Source organism: Dromaius novaehollandiae, chromosome 2 (assembly GCF_036370855.1).
Source record: "Dromaius novaehollandiae isolate bDroNov1 chromosome 2, bDroNov1.hap1, whole genome shotgun sequence".
NCBI lineage: Eukaryota > Metazoa > Chordata > Aves > Casuariiformes > Dromaiidae > Dromaius > Dromaius novaehollandiae.
In genome coordinates this window covers 45,128,222-45,146,769 of record NC_088099.1, presented here as the reverse complement: position 1 = coordinate 45,146,769, position 18,548 = coordinate 45,128,222, and the positions used below count along the sequence as shown (strand labels likewise).

The following is an 18,548-nucleotide window of genomic DNA, read 5'->3' as shown; positions in this document are numbered from 1 at the left end:
GCTATGAAGGCTTGAATAGAGACTTTGTTTTAGAAATGGTTAAAGCATTCTCTGTAGTCAACTAGCAAGTTGAATTTTGAGGAAAAAAGAAAAAAAAACCAAAACCCTCACTTAATACTTCATAAATCCTGTCTTACTATTTTCAAATTCTGTAAAAACAAACACATTTTTAAGCTGTAACACAGTAATATATGTTGTTTGTGCTCATCATGTGGTTGATTCCATGGCTACTTCAATGAGGGCTTCAAAATGAGTGAAACACTAGCTTGTATGATCAAGCCTACCTGTGTAAGCTGTTGCTTTTATGATTTTTTTTTTAAAAAAAGGAAGTTATCTTTTATCTATCTTGAGATGGACTGCCTTTGTTCTTTGAGCTGTATTGAGCAAAAAGTCGAAAGGATGCTATACTTAACACAGCTCAGTTTCATGTTTTGACACGTAGAGACTCTTGGAAGTTTGGTATGAGTGTCTTATGCTATTTGGATCTGACCATACAAGTTGCTTGAACCTAGCGTGGTGTTAAAATGTTTCATAAGACAGAGCAGAGCTGCTATGATCTCTCAATGTTAATATTTTTTTCTTATCACTTTACTGTGTAGATACCCTTCATGAGACACAACTCTGCCACAACTCATCCTCGGAGGCAATCCTGGAAACCTCTTTTATAAATATGATTTTAAAATGTGGATAAAGCTCACAATAGAGTACCTAAAGTAAAGGAGAACAGCTATCCTGTCTCTACCATAAGCTTATTATGACAAAAAGTTGAGTTTGCTTGTCAGGCTTGGATAGAATGTAATTGAATGGTTTGTTATTTGGACTGACAAGGTAGTTAATTTGCCTGCATTTTTTTGCACTAATCAGGAACATATCATGTGTGCATTGTTGAAAAATCCCGGATAAATGTCTTGTCAGAATTGTCCTATTAAGTTAATGTCTTTTTCCCCTGTGCTTCCTTGGCAAATGATGTTATGCAATACTTGGATTCACTGAAGAGTGACGGAAGCCTGTGGGACTTAAATATTGTGCGTGTGGTGATATTGAATGAAAGAAGCAACGGTTTGCCGTCAGCCTGCTGCTCTACTTATATGCAGTTTAATGAGAACATTTCTATATAAAACACCGTGCTGTACATAGAACAATGTAAAAAGGATTGTTTCCTATAAAAATGTTCAGTACACTGATAACAAGAGACTTGTAAAACACTCGAGACTTACTATTCTGGAGTAATAGATTTGCCACGGAAGAACTGATATTGTGCTTACTAGTATGAACTAATTGTTTCTAACTTGGACATTTGAGTGAACAGAACTTTATCTTTTATTGTTTTCTGGATCACTATTAAGGAAGAGAAAAATCTGAGTATATGCAGACATTGTTTGATTTGGCTTACTTCTCTGGCACTGTTCAGGACAACCTTATTTCCTCATAAGATAAATATGAAATTGTTATGTAAGTTGGGAAAGGAATGAAGAAGTGATTACACAGCATGACAGCTGAGATCTTCGTCTTCGTCCATATATATCCTGGTAAATGCACAGATAGTATTTTGATCTACAAACGGTACTGATCCAGTTCTTAAATCTACAGTAGCAGTATATTGACATCTTCATCGTTTCATCTTGAACTTGCTTGGAAAAATTCTGCTCAAGTGCAATCACACTTGTAACTTTTACAACGTATAATCTTTGAATTTCTTGAGATATGGCGGGTTTTGTCATCTATCAAGGCACATTTCCATTTGAAAGTATTTTTTAACCGTAAATAAGGAAAGAAACTATATGCTGTAATAAATAATAGGAGAAATATACAAATTTGTGTATACTTACCTACAAGTCATATCTTACTAGGGCATTTCATGTTTGGATATTATATTAAATAAAATTAACCTGATGTCTAACACGTCGTTTTATTTTAAAAAGGGGGAGGGACAATACTAGAATAAGATTTTTGTCTAAACTGTCTCATAAATGCTTACTGTTCTGTATTGGCAAGGCACACAAAGATGCCTTTAAAGTAAAGAAACGTGCACTAGGAAATAGTTATTCACTGAGTAAATCAGTCTTTAAGAATACATGAATCCATTTTAGAAAAAAAAGACTGAGTTTAGTAATCATTTGTCCAGAATTCTAAAGTACACTGAAAAGTTGCATCCAGACATTGTGCTAACAAGAAAAACAGTGCCTGTACTTAATGCTGAATTAAAAAAAAAAAAAAAAACTCTAGATAATGGTATGCACTGTGATTTATGGTCAGCTATTAAGCTAACATAGTATAGGCGTTATGGGTGGGAGAGGAATGAAAAATGTAAGATATCTCAACTCTCGTAAGGCTTCTAAAATATTTTTAGTGTGACATTCTGCGAAGTAAACTGGGGAAATACGTGAATTAAATGACAATAAAAAAATATGTGTAGAGTTGATCAGAAAAGCAGACGAGTTATCATGGATTCACTGTCAAATTGGAATGATGTTCCACTCACTGGGTTCCACTCAGATCTGTCCTGGATTCAATATTATATTTTTATTCACTTTTGTTTTAGTATGCTAGCTGCTGGAATAAAGAGCTTGGTTACATTTGGAGGTGATACTAGTGTGATGTGAGGGACTACAATGCTAGAATTAAAAATGAAATTTTAGGAAAGCTTCCAGAAAAAATATGTAATGCAGAAAGAGAAAAGACATATTACTGTGTTTAGCGGATGATTATGATACTAGTTAGGGAGATATCCATCTTCAAAAAAGAAGTTATGGAGGACTGTGTATATCACAAAGTGATCATGAATTGACCTGATCATAACTGAGATGTACAAAGAGAAGTGTCACATTTAATATCATAAAAATAATCGTTCTGATTTATACCTCAGCTTTGGAAAAGCCTTGGCTAGTGTATTCTGTCCACATGTAGGCACCATTGTTCAGGAAACATAATTGAAGAATAAGGGTTAAAATAGTTGGCTTTCTTTACTTTGGTTTGAAGACATGGATTCTCCAATCTGAATTCATAGAAAGATTATGAAAAGAGAACTTGCAACAAAGAAGAAGAAACAAAAAAGAAGCTTTTCTTTGAATCTGGTTAGACCAAAGAAAAGTCTTATTTTGTAGTGAACTGATTTCAGATAGGCAATAGAAAGTTTTTTCTGACAATAAGAATGATTGTGCTAGATAAGACTGTTAGGAAAGTTGAGCAATCTCTGTCACCAGAGGCTTTTAAGGGCAGATCAATATGTGTTAAAAGTTGTCTGAATATTGCTGATACTGCCTTGGGTATGTGTGATATCCTAAGATAGTTTCTTGCTCTATTTTGTATGATCATTCCCCAATACAGCTTTTTTTAAAAAATTTTATTTTCTTTCCTTTGCACTTTCCTATGACATGAGGTATTAGATTAGTTTTCAGTCTTTCTCTCTCTTTCATGATGCATTATGTCATTTGCCTCTCTTTCTGGAAAGCCGGATAAGAACACTGGATATTTCACCTTTTGAAAGAAGTGTGATGACACTCTTCAATTTGTGAGGGACATTTGTAGTAGTTCACAAACAATACACCATTAAGTATAGTAGTCTGAACACCTGTGAATGACACCATAGATGCAATAATGTTTTAGGACTAGAATGTACTTCAGGAAAAATAATGCGGTTTTTGCTGATACCTTTCTTAAAGTTAACACATTTTTTCAGTTTGTTAATGGTGGCTATCCTAATCCTTTCAGAATTTCCTGTGCTTCCCAAGAAAGAAAACATTCTGCATCTTTTTGGGGGCTGCTCTTTGTGTAGCATTTTTATATTAGTATGTGGCTTGGAGGCATGGTCTTCACAGAAATACTGTATTTGAAGTCAAATACAGTAAATATAAGTTCTATGCACTAGTTGTACAATATAAACAAAAATAAATACATCTGACATACTGTTTACATCACTTGTATATGGACACTTGATGAATTTTGCAAAATAATTTGTCAAAGTGATGTTTTATAGTTTATGAAATACCATGAGAGTGGGAGAAGTGAACACTTCTTGCTGAAAGGAAGCTGTTTGCTAGTAGGTATGGTAAAGAAAGTTTCTTCATAGTGTTTGTATAATTTGTTTTGTACATGCAAACTGTATCATGAAACAGATGAAAAATTCAGAAAAATTCTGGATTACACAGATATGTTGCATGAAGCAAGTTCAGAATAGCTAGTTCAGAATCTTTTCTTACCCATAGGCAGTTAGTGTTAAAGGTGGTTTTCTTTTTTCTTTGCTTTTTTTTTCTTTTTTTTTTTAAGTGTTAAAAGGATAAATGGATGAAAGCAGGTGGGAGAAGTGGCAGTTTGGGATTTGGCATAATAAATTTGCCTACACAGACATCGCCAGATGAACATTTATTTTCTTTTGTTCAATTGTAGTGTAAATGATTGACAGTATTTGTCAATTTTGTTAAAATGAAGTATTTGATATTTGTGTGACATAACGATGGGGGGAAGTGGAAGCCACGTTAATTTTTTTTTACTTTTGAATTTATAGGCAGTATGTTTTGTTTATCTTTTTGCTTAAAATAGAACTTCTTCCTAAAGGTCAGTGTGTGGCAATTCATGTTGTTATGTATGGTAACTGGTTCGAAATACAGGATTTTTTAAAAACTTATTTCATGTAGCAGATGCAGAGAAATATAGCACAGATCCTCAAAGTGAATGAAGGTTTTTCCATAGGATTATTGTATGCTAAAGAGAAAAAATGATTATTTATTAATGCCCATGAGTTTGGACAGAAATATGAGTAAGTTAGAGATTAATATGCTGTTTCCCACATCTGAAACCATGTAGGTGCTTCATCCTGAATCCATTTTTAGCTGAGGGTGAGAAAGCTTGTCCTGTTCTATTAGGTCACGTGTCTGCCTTGCCCGTATACTGTCTTCATCAGTAATAGGTAGCAATATATTTGCTATAGAGAGATGTTAAAAACTAGAATGTTATTATCCTTCTGCTTCTGGCATAGTCTTTCACCTTTCAGCATTAGCCCTGTCCCTCAGTCTTCCATGCATAGCAGAAGAGAAAGAGAGTCTGTTTTCTCATCTAACATCATAAACTGTAGCAGTCAGGGACTTTAGGCTTGCATTGTACCTAGCACAATGGAAATTTGAATGTGGCTTTTAATCTAGTTTACTTTGTTTATGCCATAAGTATTATTCTTCCCAGAAAGAGTTTACTTTAAAACAAACAAATGAAAATACTAGAATCCCAGAATGACTTAGGTTGGAAGTGACCTCTGGAGGACATCTGTTCCAACCTCCCACTCAAAGCAGGGCTGACTACAGAGTTAGGTCTAACTTTAAAGTTAGTTGAATATCTTTGGAAGTAGAGAGACAGCCTCTCTGGATAACCTGTTACAGTGTTTGAAGAGGCTGTGTCGTGTTTATTGTTCAGTATTGAATGTATGTACATTCACCTGAGAATTTTAGTGCTAGAACCAATCCCTGATGCTGAAGTCTCCTAAAAGCTTGAACGGCCTATGAAAGAGGGCTGTTTTAAATTACTGATGCTAATGATTTCTTAAGACAAACTGCAAGACCCCTTGATCACCCATTTTCAGCTGTTATACTTGCAGGCTAAGGCATTAAAAATGGGAAATGGAAAACCAGCTTTTTCCATTTTGCACTTCATCATAAATTTTTCTGTTGCCAGACTTGATTGTGTTCTGCCTGATAAGTCTGAAAAGCAAAAAGGTGGTAAGGATCTAGACCTTTTAATTTTTATTTTAGACTTTTAAATTTTCAATTGGAGTCTAAATACAGAGTCGTATCACTTTTATTTTGTACTTGGCCTATGACATACACAGCAAAATGAATGCAATTTCTGTTGGAATCCATGAAGCAGAATTGAACAGTTTTGATGTAGAAAGGCAGCGTAAGGTGTGAAGACTTAAAATATTTTCACTTTGTTTCAAGAAATGTCAGAAGCAAAGGCTAAAAAGAAGAATGTCAAAATAGTCTGTAATGGAAAAGTACTATGTGTTGTCTCCTCTTAGTGAGGAGAATAAGCATACTTTTTAGACAGCATAACAATTCAGTTAGTATACTAAGGTACAGTTATATCAGTATTAGTTTCTTGATTAATTTTCTTCTTTAAATAAGGGGACAGGAAAGCGACCTCTTTGACATTAGTTGTAATAGTTGATGTTATTGCCCAGCTCATAGTATTCATTCCTATCCACCGGAAGTTATCTTCTCCTTGGTCCGGTTACAGTTGAGGTATCAAAGTAGCACTCCTCGCCTGCTTCAGCACAAAGTCAGTCATCTTGGATTTTACGATTTAAATTCACTTGAGCTACATCAGCTTACTTTATATTGGGGAGTGCTTACGTGGTCCTTTTCATCAATTCTATCAGGCAACCACTAACAAGAAATAAAATGGTGACTGTGCCTTAAAGTGCCATAGCTTTTTTGTTTTTTTTCTGAACCCGAGAATGTGCTGCAAGCTAAAATTAGCTCCTTGTGCTGTTCTGCAGCTGTCTGCAGTTTCAGAGTGGTCCAACAGTGTTGGCCACTGAGGGATTAAGAGGAGAGAGTCCTGTGCCTGAGAAGCAGCATCTGTTCCTCGCATGTTAAGAGCCTTTAATCAGAAATGGGGTCCAGAACAAGCCACCAAGAAAAGATGCTCATCAGTAGAGTCAAACCCACACAGATGTTGGAATAGCCATCATGTTGCCATTCTGAACTAATGGGGATTTTGTGAGCACCCAGCCCAGTTTAGTTCTCCATGATTTTAAAAGTTGTGGATTAGTTTGCTTGGAAGTTTGCCAGAGTAGGGCTTGTGTGACAGAGATCTCTAATGGTGATGGTGATTTGTTGATAGTGTATCAAAGTTTTATGTCCTTTTTCTATTAAAATAGATTTGCTTTCTAAGCGGTTGTGATTGATAGGGAGTAGTGTATATATTTTGCAATTTTGTATTTTGTTCAAATTGATACCTTTTAGCATGACACTGTAGACAGTGTGCAGTGATGTGTACATAAGTGAGAGATTTTCTGTAGTCTCTGAAGTGTATTTGTGAAGTTGTATTTAAAGATTAGCTTATTAATGTTGTGTTTCAGGGACATGTAGGTAATTACTTTTACGGCTATAGATGGGTGCTGCTGTCTTGTGAATACAAAATAGGTTTCTTTGTTCTGCCTGAGTCAGCGTTTTGTGATTTTACATATTAACCAGTGACTTACAAACATGCCAGTGGTGGGCATATTCTGCATTCACTGTTCCTTTATAAAAGCACAGGTCTTTTTTCCTCAATGCTGATGTGAAGACTTTTGCAGGCCAATTGATAGGACTCCCTCCTTTGCAGGTAGATGCAAGGTAATGAAATTGGATGTGTGCTGGAGTTTGTAAATAAAATGAGATTGACCCCAGCCATTATCTCATTTATCTCATTTACATTGTAAAATCAGTATCAACACTATTGATTAGAACATAATTAGTTAATTATGAACAGGAAAGTGCAGAGTTATGTAGGGCTTGAGCACAGCTGGCTGTACTGCTAAAAAAAAAAAAAAAAATTCCAAGGGGATGAGCAGATGGAGATCAATTCATTAAAGAACAAAGCAGACAGGTTTCAGGTATGGAAATGCCTAATCCAGCCTTGCCATGAAGATGTAGCTGACCTTCATTCTATATTTTTATATTTTTATAAATAAAAAATGTTTTCTTTCATTATTATTTACTTTTTAAACATAACTACTTCTGAATTCACCTTTCTTCCTCACACTCCATTTTCTCTAAATATAATGAGGATATATCTATCCTCATTAATTGCTGGAACAAGGAGCACAGCATTTTCTAATTTTGATACATAAGGTGATTTCAAACTTGTTAAAAGCATTGACAGTAAGCAATTACCTGTCAGGTAAGATAATTTAGGAGGTAAGTTTAGCTTACCTTTACGTGAACCTTTACATGAATCGCTGTTTTTATTTTTGCAGAGTTTTGGGTACAGCTATTAGGCCAGGCCGCTGAACATGGCTGTGCACTTAATTGCATTCAGAGATCATGTACTTAATCCATAGTTATCCACAAATAATAGTAAGTTAAAACATTCGCTAGTTTAAGGAAAGTTTTGAAGATGTGACCTTGAATCCACAAGGTTAAAATTTTGAACCAAATTTTTTTAATGGAGTAAGTGGAGGGTTTGAGTTTTTCCCTCGTGTGGGTTTTTTTTTTTGTTTTGTTTTGTTTTTAGCAAAATAGTTTAACTTGGACTATTTAACCATCTTCAGGTTGGAAATGGATGATATTTGTAAATAACAATGCAATGTGGATCTTTTGTGCTGCCAAAGTCCATATTGTGACTGATCTGTGAGTACATTTACTGAAAGACTGTAAGACTGTGAGCACAACACCTTTCATGACCCAGCAATTTCACTCTATAATTAAGTTTGAAAGTACTCTTTTATTTTGTTTTGGTTTCTTATTTACTGGATCTGACAGTTCATTTTCTATCATCTCATGTTGCTAGAGAAAGAAACACACCTAATAATATATATACCTAAGGACTTAATAATCACACTTTACCAGTGCCATTTTAACTTAGGTGTCAGGTTTTCTTTCTGATTTAGTTAAACTGTGACTGTGTTTATGCACAACAATTTTGTTTTCTGTACTGAAATATAAGCTTCACTTTCTGTCCCAATTCAATCTCATCAGACAACAGAGTTGCCAAACAGCTGGTGCAGCTGTGAAATACTTATGCTTGAATCCTGCATATGTTTTTATGGATGTGTGCACCAGCAATGTGCTCTGAATCATTGCCGCTTGTGTCCGGTACTGCTGAAAAAAAAAGTCATGGCGAGAATTTCCTTAGCTTTCGTAGGACCGCTATTGGCCTGTCATTGCAATGCGGGGCTAGAAGCATCACCTTTAACCAAGCTACTACTGCATGTTTTCATCACCTTTCTCCCACCATCATGCTCACGGAATTCGTGGAGTTATGTTCCACTATACAGAATTTGTACTCTAATAAAAAGTAGAATGAAGGAAGTGTTTCAAAAACTTTGGGATAGTCTTTCTTTTACAGATATGCAGCTTTCAATATTTTTGATACGTGAGAATGTGCTTCTGTTATTTGCCTTTTCTCAGCTGTGCAGATGCAGTTAGAAAGTATCAGTGAAAACTTTCATATAGATACCTTTAATTTGTTCCCGGAAAGTGCTGGTTTTGTTCTGCTAAACTAAACAGACTTTAAATTAAAAATTAATAACAACTAAAGATTGTAAACATTCAGCTTTAGAACAAGGCCTCAAGACCTGTATTTAATTTCATAGTGTGTTGGTTTTTCAACCCAGTTTTCGCTGGCTTGATCAGCATGCTCCTGAAACGTGGCTGAATGTGCAAGCAGAACGCAGCACATTCTAGGTACACAATGAAGAAGATGTAGGAAGAGGTGGCAAAGCATAATTCTGAAGAGGAAACAGTTTTTGTTGAACATGTAAATGTTTCTTTTTATAGACAATCACTTGAGAAAAACTGCAGCTGAATACCATCTGAATTAACACTTTGAAGTCAGATGTAGATTTTAGGATTAAGCATAATACTTTGAAAATGTACTAAATCAGTCAAAACCAGTGTTGTCCTATATCATGTGTTTCTTAGAGGATCCTGGGTAGTTTACAAAAAGGGAGTTCTGATACACCCTGCAAGTGCTTATTTGTAGAATAAGATTCTAGGTATAGGAATAGGTTAGTATAATTATATTCCTTTACAGATGAGAGCATTGAGGCTCAAAGGAAGTTTAATCGTTTGCTGAAGGTCACGCGCACTGTTAACAGAAGCAGGTGTTGGGATGGAGGAGTGTAACCTATCTCATCTCCCACTCTCAACCATTTTATTGTTTTAATATGCCTTTCACAAGAAATAAAACTGCTTAGATTTCTGATGATAAGGAATGTATTTCTCTGTGTCTTTGGAAGAAAACTGAAAAGGATAGTTTCCCTTTTTAAGTGTTTTTCTTTGTGCTGGAATTAGGTTATTACAATATATTCCTGAAGATATAGTTTGTGATATGGTATATCCCATTTTTTAAAAATACCAAATCCGTATCAGCCCAATCTTGCACACTGGTAAACTCTCATTACTGCTTTGAATATCTACTTGATAGTATGTAAACATGCAGTACCCTTACCAGTGCTCACATGTTACATGTAACTGCTGAAAACAGAGGACTTGTCTAGCATGCATAGCCTTGACAGCAAGGACAAAAGTGTTTACTCAGGTTAAACAGTCATATTCACAAACCAGTTAGTTCTTTTTACATATAGATTAGTCTCGGGAGAAAAATCACATGAAGATTTTATTCTTTTAAAATGTAGGTATATGCTCCGTTGGTTGAATCCTCTTTCTGTGATGCACTGTGTGCTGTTGATAAATGATATTTCTATTCTTCATCTGGTGATGACCATGTTATGTTCTTGTTGCAATTTTCAGAGGATTTTTTGTGTTTGTGCATTTTGCAGAGGAAAATGAGTGGCAAGGGAAGCAGAGAGTGAAAGCGCAGGGGATTTCTTAAAGATTTTAATCTTTAACCATGTACTTTATTTCCTATTTTTGGATTATTTTTATTGGCTTTAATTCATGAAGCTTTAATTCAGACCTTAAGGACATTAAACGAAGAGAACCTGACAAAATTAAATTTGAAAAAAGCTTTCTTTTTTGCACAAAAGAATTCACGGGGATATTCAAATAAAGTGAAGAAGACGGCAAGTTCAATAAGATATATTAAAATCTTTTTCTCCTTTTGAGCATATTTTTGTACGGTCTAATTTAAAACCCCTTTCATGAAGCACTTGCTTTACTGCAGCGTATCTTCAGTGCCACTACATTAAGAATGTGTGAGCAAAGAATAGTATGATACATATTTTGAGCTTCATATGTGGACCAAACGTAGTACAAAACACTAATGAAAGGTTTATTAATAAAACAGAAAATTATTGTGTTTACAGAGGGCAGTTTTTATAAGTGAAAGATGACAATGAAGTGCTTTTAAGTGAATGCCCCTATCCAGTAAATTCAAAGAGAATCCAGAAAATATTCTGTGCATTTATCGACCACATAGTCATGGTTTTAAAATATATTTAAATATAATTCACAGATGTAAATTATGCTTGAATTAGTGGATATATGAGAAAACATTGTGCAGGATTTGCCTTGAAAAAGTGAATGCGTAAAATGTTCATCTTGAAACTATGAAAAATGAATATTGTCATTCAAGAAATTTCTGGAAACATTCTAAAAAGTGACCTTGAAGTATCTTAAAATATAAGTTGCTTATTATCCTTTTTTTTTTAATTTGTAAGTTTGTTAAATAATATCATTTATATACAATCATGCATATATAAGATATGCATCACAAAGGCAATTCATTAGTGTCTACATCAGAATATTCCAAATAAGACAGAACCTACTTGAAATGTGTTTGCTTGAAAATATCCATTTCAGAAAATGTGCTTTCTGTACCATGATAATGGGTCAGGAAATCCTGTGTGAGAGTTGCAGGGAAGCTCTGTCTAAATAATAAAGAAATACAATTTATATTTTTCCTTTTGCAGATGTGATGAATGCAGGCTCTGCTACCATTTTGGTTGTCTAGACCCTCCCTTGAAAAAGTCTCCCAAGCAGACTGGCTATGGATGGATTTGTCAGGAATGTGACTCTACATCCTCCAAAGTAAGTTAATTCATCCAGTGCAAATAGTTGGGGTATTTTGGTTTTAGTGGTCTTACTAAGCATCTGAAGTTTTTGTTGGAATGTTGTGCATTGCTCTGCTCTGAAAAGCACAGTGAAAGAACATAAGGTAATGATTTCAGATTCTCTGCAGAACAGGTTAAGAACAGAATATATGTAAAATGAGAATATTCTTAATCAATAAAGAGAATTTTATCATTTTATCATTTAAATATTTTCACATTAAAATATTCCAACTCAAAAAAAAGAGTGAAGATGCTATATTGGGATTGATAACTTTATTGACAAGGGATAATATTTTAGGAATAATACAGAGCAGAGACCTCAAAGGATAAAAATAGAAAATATGTCTTTTTCAGTGTGACTGAAAATGATTTGGAAGAATGCATCTGTGTTTTTTTCCACTGGAAGAAATTTGTGAAGGATGTATACCAAACAACTTTATGTTGTTTAGTGTAACTTGATCAAGCACAACATTTTAAAATTAGAGGTAAACTTTTGACAGAGATTAACTTTCTTTAATTATATTAAAAGTAATTGTCTGCTTCTGTAGTACTGACCAATCAAAGAAATAAAGTTTTTGATTCTTTGTTTTTCTGCCTAAAAGCTTGCTTAGTACTGGCATTCTTTGCTATCATCACTGTAACCTCTGAAGAGACACTTTCCACTTGATTTTAAAAGTTGGATTTAAAAAATTCAACTGATATATCACTGCTAAAAGAACAGAGCATTCTAAGTCTTTAAAATTTTACAAGCTTTTCTGCTACTTTCTTGGTATTTGGCAGAATTTTTCAGCTAGCAAGAAAGTGACTCAGTATTTGGTTATGCAGGGACACAGGCTATGCAGAGATGCTGTCATAAGGTACCTGTTAGCAGACTTTTACTCGTTCATGATATGGCTTTTAAGAATGGAAGATACAAGAAGTCCAGACAGAAGTATAATTTTTTGACTTGCTAGTCTCCCTGAACAACTGGAACAACATGGTACTGAGTTTCACCTGGGGATTAATCAAATTGTTCTTTTGTAAGGAGATGTGGAGGTAGACATCGGAAATTAGCTATCCGCTACAGTTTGGACATCAAGCAATCTTTCTTCAGTACCGCTTACATACAGTGGACATTCCAGGAGTGAATAAAAATTGTTATTGAATTTCTTTCACTTGCTTCAACTACAAGAGCTTCTTTATAACATCAGTAAAGATCTTCCATTTCAGCTTCTTCTGCATAAACAGAGTTACAGATAGTTTTTGCAATTTCTAATCTTTTTTTTCCAGGAAACTAGCACACTACATACTAGATGCATTTTCTTCAAATACTTTAGCATGTAAATTAAGTATGATTGACTTCATTTACTGCAGGGAATGTTTTAGTTTTAAGGTGCCTGTTGAAAAACACAATGTTTAGAGAAGTAAATCAAGTTTTTTGGTTAGAATCATGATATGTACTGTATTATGCTAGGAATTAATACAAAATTTAAAAAAGTTCACTATTGTTTCTAATTTTAATTCATAGAGAATTTTTAATGAGGGTATCTAAAGTCCTTATTGCACATACAAATAAAGACAATTTGATCTGTATTTGAGTGAGAATGTGATGAATCTGATGGATACTGAAAAACTGTCTTATGGGGACTCCTTGTGGTTTTCTTTAGTCACTTTGATATAGCTTTTTCACAAAGCTATGTAAAGAAAATTCTCTGAAAAAGCTGTATTCCTATCCATGTTTCAAAACGATCTTTTTTATTTAGATTTTTTGTTTGTTTATTCCATATTGTGTTACAAAATCAAGCAATATACTCTTAGTTAATTAAACTACTTGCAAGCCATCCTTAATGTGAGCATATTTTTAAAAAGCTTAGAGCTTTGTTTATATGTTTAATCATTTTCAAGCTCAATTTTCTTTATGGCTTTCTAATTGGATGTTATGTATCCACTACTTTGCTCAGACTTTCACAGGCAGAAAGAGCTCTGATATGATAAGGCTTTTTCTGCGCCCCCTACTACTAGAGGGAGTAGTCTTTCCAATGGGTATGTGGAGCTGGGAGGAGGAGAACTGTAGAGAAAATGTCATTGTTTGCTGCACTCTAACTGATCCATGGATGAATTACAAGCCTGAGCTACCAGCATGTTCGATCTCTCCGTCACCCGCTAAATCCAATTTTTGGTATGCCACAGCAAAGTTTCTTGTAAGGATTATAACAGCAAAATAGGATTGCATTTTCAGCTTTTGCCAAGGAAACTATTGTGTAGTTTTCATTTCTTCAACTTTGTTCATCTGCTTTGATCCAATTTAAATCACTGTTATAGTGTAGTTTTTAAAATTCCCCAACCATATCTTCTGTAGCTGTTTTGAGCCTTGAAAAAAATTGGTAAGTAAATTATGCCGTTTCAACAGAGAGAGAGATTACAATGCATAGATAGCATACTATGGTATGTTTAATGAGTTTTATTTCTAATTATGTTTTTCAATTTTAGGAGTTCAGGAAAAGTTGTTTATTGCTGACATAACAAATAATGTGATTTTCTTTCAGATTTTACTAAACACCTGCAGGTATCAGCAGTACAAACGATGTAATGCAGCAGTAATAAACATATGCTTTAAATTGTCATCTGTCATAAGCATTTAAGATGCCTCTTGCTTTTTGCTCATACTAATCACGGGACTCTCCAGCAACTGAGTCAGTTTTTCCCCCAGTGTAACATATTCCTGTATTACCCTGCCTGTCAGATAATACACAGACAGTGACTTTGCTGTAGGGCATGAGGGCAACAGTTTCTCTGCTGTTGCCCTCATGCCCGGCTAGCTGTCACATTTGTGGAATGGGTGATGCTCACTGCTAAGGTCTGACAAGCTTTCTCATCTCAAAAACGCTGTAGATTTTGTTATATCACATGAAAGCTGAAGTAAACCTGTAAGGTAGCCATTTCATTAACATTATCCATCTACCCTGCAAAAAGAATACTCTGCGTTTTCAGTATTGCCAAACCTTACCACTCTAAATGAGAAATTTCCTCATAACTTGACATAACAATACTCAGAAGATTTGTTATATAGAACCTTATTTTAAATGAATTTAATAAAAATAAAATACAGACCAAATCATTCAATATCATGATGTGGTAGTATTCAGTAGGAATAAAGGTGATCTGTCCATCTGTTCATTTTCTGCTATAAAGGTCCCCTTGTAAATATTAGATATGGCTATTCAGGGTTCCTTTCTATTGCATTCCTTTTAAAAAGTACTGTGTAAAGTACCTCCTCAAATTTTAAATTTTGCAAAGGACCAAGGCAGCAAAAAGTTTAAACATATATCTTATTAGTTAGAATGACTGTGCTGGTTAGGTTTCTTTCTGTTCCTCTTTGTGTACAATCCATTTTGAAAAAATCTGCAGAGTATACATGTCAGGTCATTATTTGATTACTGCAAGATCAGCTGCCTTGCCTGTAGACTTCTGTTTAGTTTGCTTTTATTTCATCTTTTTACAATATTGCGCTATTTCAGTGGATATAAATTATCATGTCTGTATGCATAGAATTCTCATCTAAACTCCTCCGGAAATAATTTCTGGAACTACAAATCCATGAGACACCAGCCCTGGCAAGTAATGTTTTTTATACACCTTTTGCAGTGGAAAGCAATCATGGAGTTTTGCTTATGTCCTATTAGCCAAGTAGAGTCATTTGTTTGAGCATATCCTGCTTTTACATAGTGAATAAGCAAATGTAATTGGATGCTATATTAAAATATTGAATAGAATGTTGGAAATGATCTTTTAGAAATAAGGAAAATCATTAAAATACCTAATAATTTATTTCAAATCTCTTAATTTGATTGGAAAAAAAAAGAGTTGAATTTAATTCCTTTCGTATGTGGAATTTTATTCTAGTAAAACATAAAGAGGGTGGTTAACAAAGCCTATGAGGAGTACAGAAGTTTCTGCTCTACTAATGAATCATGCAAGTGTCAATCTCATCGTGATTTGTACTGTTTCATTTTTTTGTTATCTCTTTTTCTAAAACTCAAGAAACATCTTTATCACATATTTTCACACAACCATGTTAAAAAAAAAACAACAAACAGCAGGAGCAAAAAATCCTGATGTCAAGGTCTCATAATTTAGGAAATGCCAGAATCAAGGTGGTGTGCACAACTTCAAGCTCTGTTATGGATATGCATGAATATACAGCCTTAACTTCTTGCTGCTTTTTTTTTTTTTTTTTCTATAGGACCTCTGATTTATCTGATTTAGCTGTTAGGGGTCTCTGAAAGGGATTATTTGGGGTTGAATATTAGAAGAAAATACTGTCTTTAGGTTTTACAAAATGTGAAAACAAAAGTAATGATTTCAGGAACAGAAAAGAAGATTTGCCTTATGCTTAAAGTAGTTGAGTTGTGGCTGGAAAATTGAATTTTACCCACAGCTCCTGTGAATGCTAGACAAATCAAAATTTCAAAGGGTTGTTAGCTTTTTCTTCTTGTTTGCCGCTGCCCGGCTTGGGTGCCTTGGCCTAAAATGCAAAAATGCTGAATTCTCAGAGCTGCAGTTAGTTGTACTGTAAACTATGCTCTGAAAGCATTAACTGTTGTATGATGCTTAACCTGCTCCAGAAAATGCAGTCTGAACTATCACAAATTGAGTACCAAATTTAATACAAATAGAAATTTTAAATCTTAATCTCCCTGTGTCTAGGCTTCCTCTTTATATAAGGAGTGCACCCTGTTGTATGAGGGCACCTTTGGAGGGTGCACCAGACAAGCAAATGTACCACCACCATGGCAAACAACACTGCAACTCAAAAAATGAGAAAAGAATATTACTGAAAAATCTGCTTGCTGATGCAAGCAGAAAATAATGTAATAGAAAAAAGTTCAATATTTATACAACATATTTCAGGCTTAAGTTAGGAGAATTTCAAAGTGTTTTACCAAATAACAAATTGCATAGTGCAACAAATTGTATGATGCAGTGACGGCATTTGCAAGGATAAAATCTGTTTTCAGTTTTAGTAAGTGTACATATTATGACCTACTTTATGATATGGTGAGTAAAGACAGTAGAATTAAATGTTTTTTGTGATTATAAAATTTAAAGTTGTTTGAGTAGAGCTGAAAAATGCTACGTAAATCAGATTTGGAGTTGGTTTTGCGTGTGTAATGTAACAAAAGATTTTTTTTATATAGCAACTGGAAAATATTTGCTTCTTTTGAAATCACTGTTGTCTTTTTATCTTTGTCAGAAGTAGTGAGACGTTGGCACTGGAGTGATTTCCTTTAAATTGAACAAGAGAAAATTATCCAGATCTGTAATGCTGTGCAAGGATTTAGCAGAAGTCCTTGTACCACTTAGTCCCTATTTTGAGAACTTAATAATGCCAAACTTTGGAACAGGAATGAATCTTACTATCAATATAGTCCAAAAAAGGGTGAAATTTGAGTGTACGGTAGATCTTACCACTTGGCTGAAATACTGGCAACTGGATTTTCCTATTTGCTCCCTAGGTACCATATTTAGAAAAATCAGTTGGCACAGTCTCTGTTTTTTTCTGGCAAGCAAGTGTAATAAATCTATGTAATGAATAATTTATGCCATAAAATGTTCCAAAAATAATCAGCCTTGAAATTAACTTAAGATGGGACTTGATTTACAAATAGAAGATAAGTTCAGCATAAAGTTCGTTGGTGTTAAATCCCCCAAATAATTCAAATCATACACTCAGTTGTCAGAAGAAGTTTCCATAGTGTAACTAGAAACTTTAGGTTTTAATGAAAAAAGGTTAAGCACTGTAAAATACTTCTAGAGGAGATGTTTATTTAAAATATATTAGTTTTTTTCCACATCAAAATCAATTCTACCAATTCCAAATACCCCATGTTATTGAATGCCAGATCCTCATCATGAACTTCTAGTGCTTGTACTTCTTATTAGGTGCAGCTGAACTGTATCAAAAAAGCATAGTCAAAAATGGGCAATGCAGCATTCTCTTTCCTATAACCTTGTCCAGTTATTCTAATTCTGTCAGACTATTCTGTCAGATTATTCTAATTCTGAAGCATAACAAAATGGGGTAGATGATGACTGAGCATTTTAAAAAAATAAACAGTTAAAAAAATAAACAGGTTAGCAGTGCAAAATAAAATACATAATTTGTACTTTTATTGAACTTTGTCAAAAAACAGGGGTAATCACAAGTCTGGTAGAGCCTGTTTTCACAATGGTCTTTTATGGGCATTAAGGTTTACACTATATATAGCAGTTTTAAACAGATATTGTTGCCAGTAATGCCCCAATTTAATGTTACTTGGATCAGAATTTGTTTGGTTTCCAGTATTCATTTTCTTTTACCCCATAATTTTTTTATATCCAGAAGGAGACCAAAGAAATCCCTTGCTACTTAACGTCATTTATTCTTTTTACAGAAACAAACAAACAATGCGGCATTTTTTTTCAAAGTCGAAACTTTGCACACTCTTACAAGTTCTTTTTCTTAATAGACAGCAGCATTACCATTTGATGCCTTGCGTAATGCTGTGTATTTTCTGACAAAAGCAGAGTGAAAAAAGTGTTTCAAATACTACTGAAGAGAGTTTTACCTACTGAAAATAGTGGTTCATTTTGGTGTCATCTTACACACAACTTATAGTACTTTTAAAATGAAGCAAATTATTTTTTCAGCAGGCTCTCAGGAATCAGATTATTACTGAGGTGTTCCTGCTTTTCATAAATTGCCTTGACAGTTTTGCTTTACTGCGACTAAAACTATGCTACTGAAGTAAAAATAAACAAGGGTGGCTGAAACTAGAAACAAGCTCGGTTATTAATTTTCACTTAGGTTAAAATACTCATC

At 34.2% G+C, this 18,548-nt stretch overlaps 1 protein-coding gene across 1 annotated transcript in view; it reads left to right on the top strand.

The window, feature by feature from the left end:
* The window catches only part of PHF14 (PHD finger protein 14), a 166,339-nt gene that overhangs the window by 100,111 nt on the left and 47,680 nt on the right, over positions 1-18,548 (top strand). Inside the window, exon 17 of the mRNA XM_026104994.2 lies at positions 11,567-11,684. Within this exon, the coding sequence (XP_025960779.2) occupies positions 11,567-11,684 (118 nt within the window). The remainder of the gene's footprint in view (positions 1-11,566; positions 11,685-18,548) is intronic.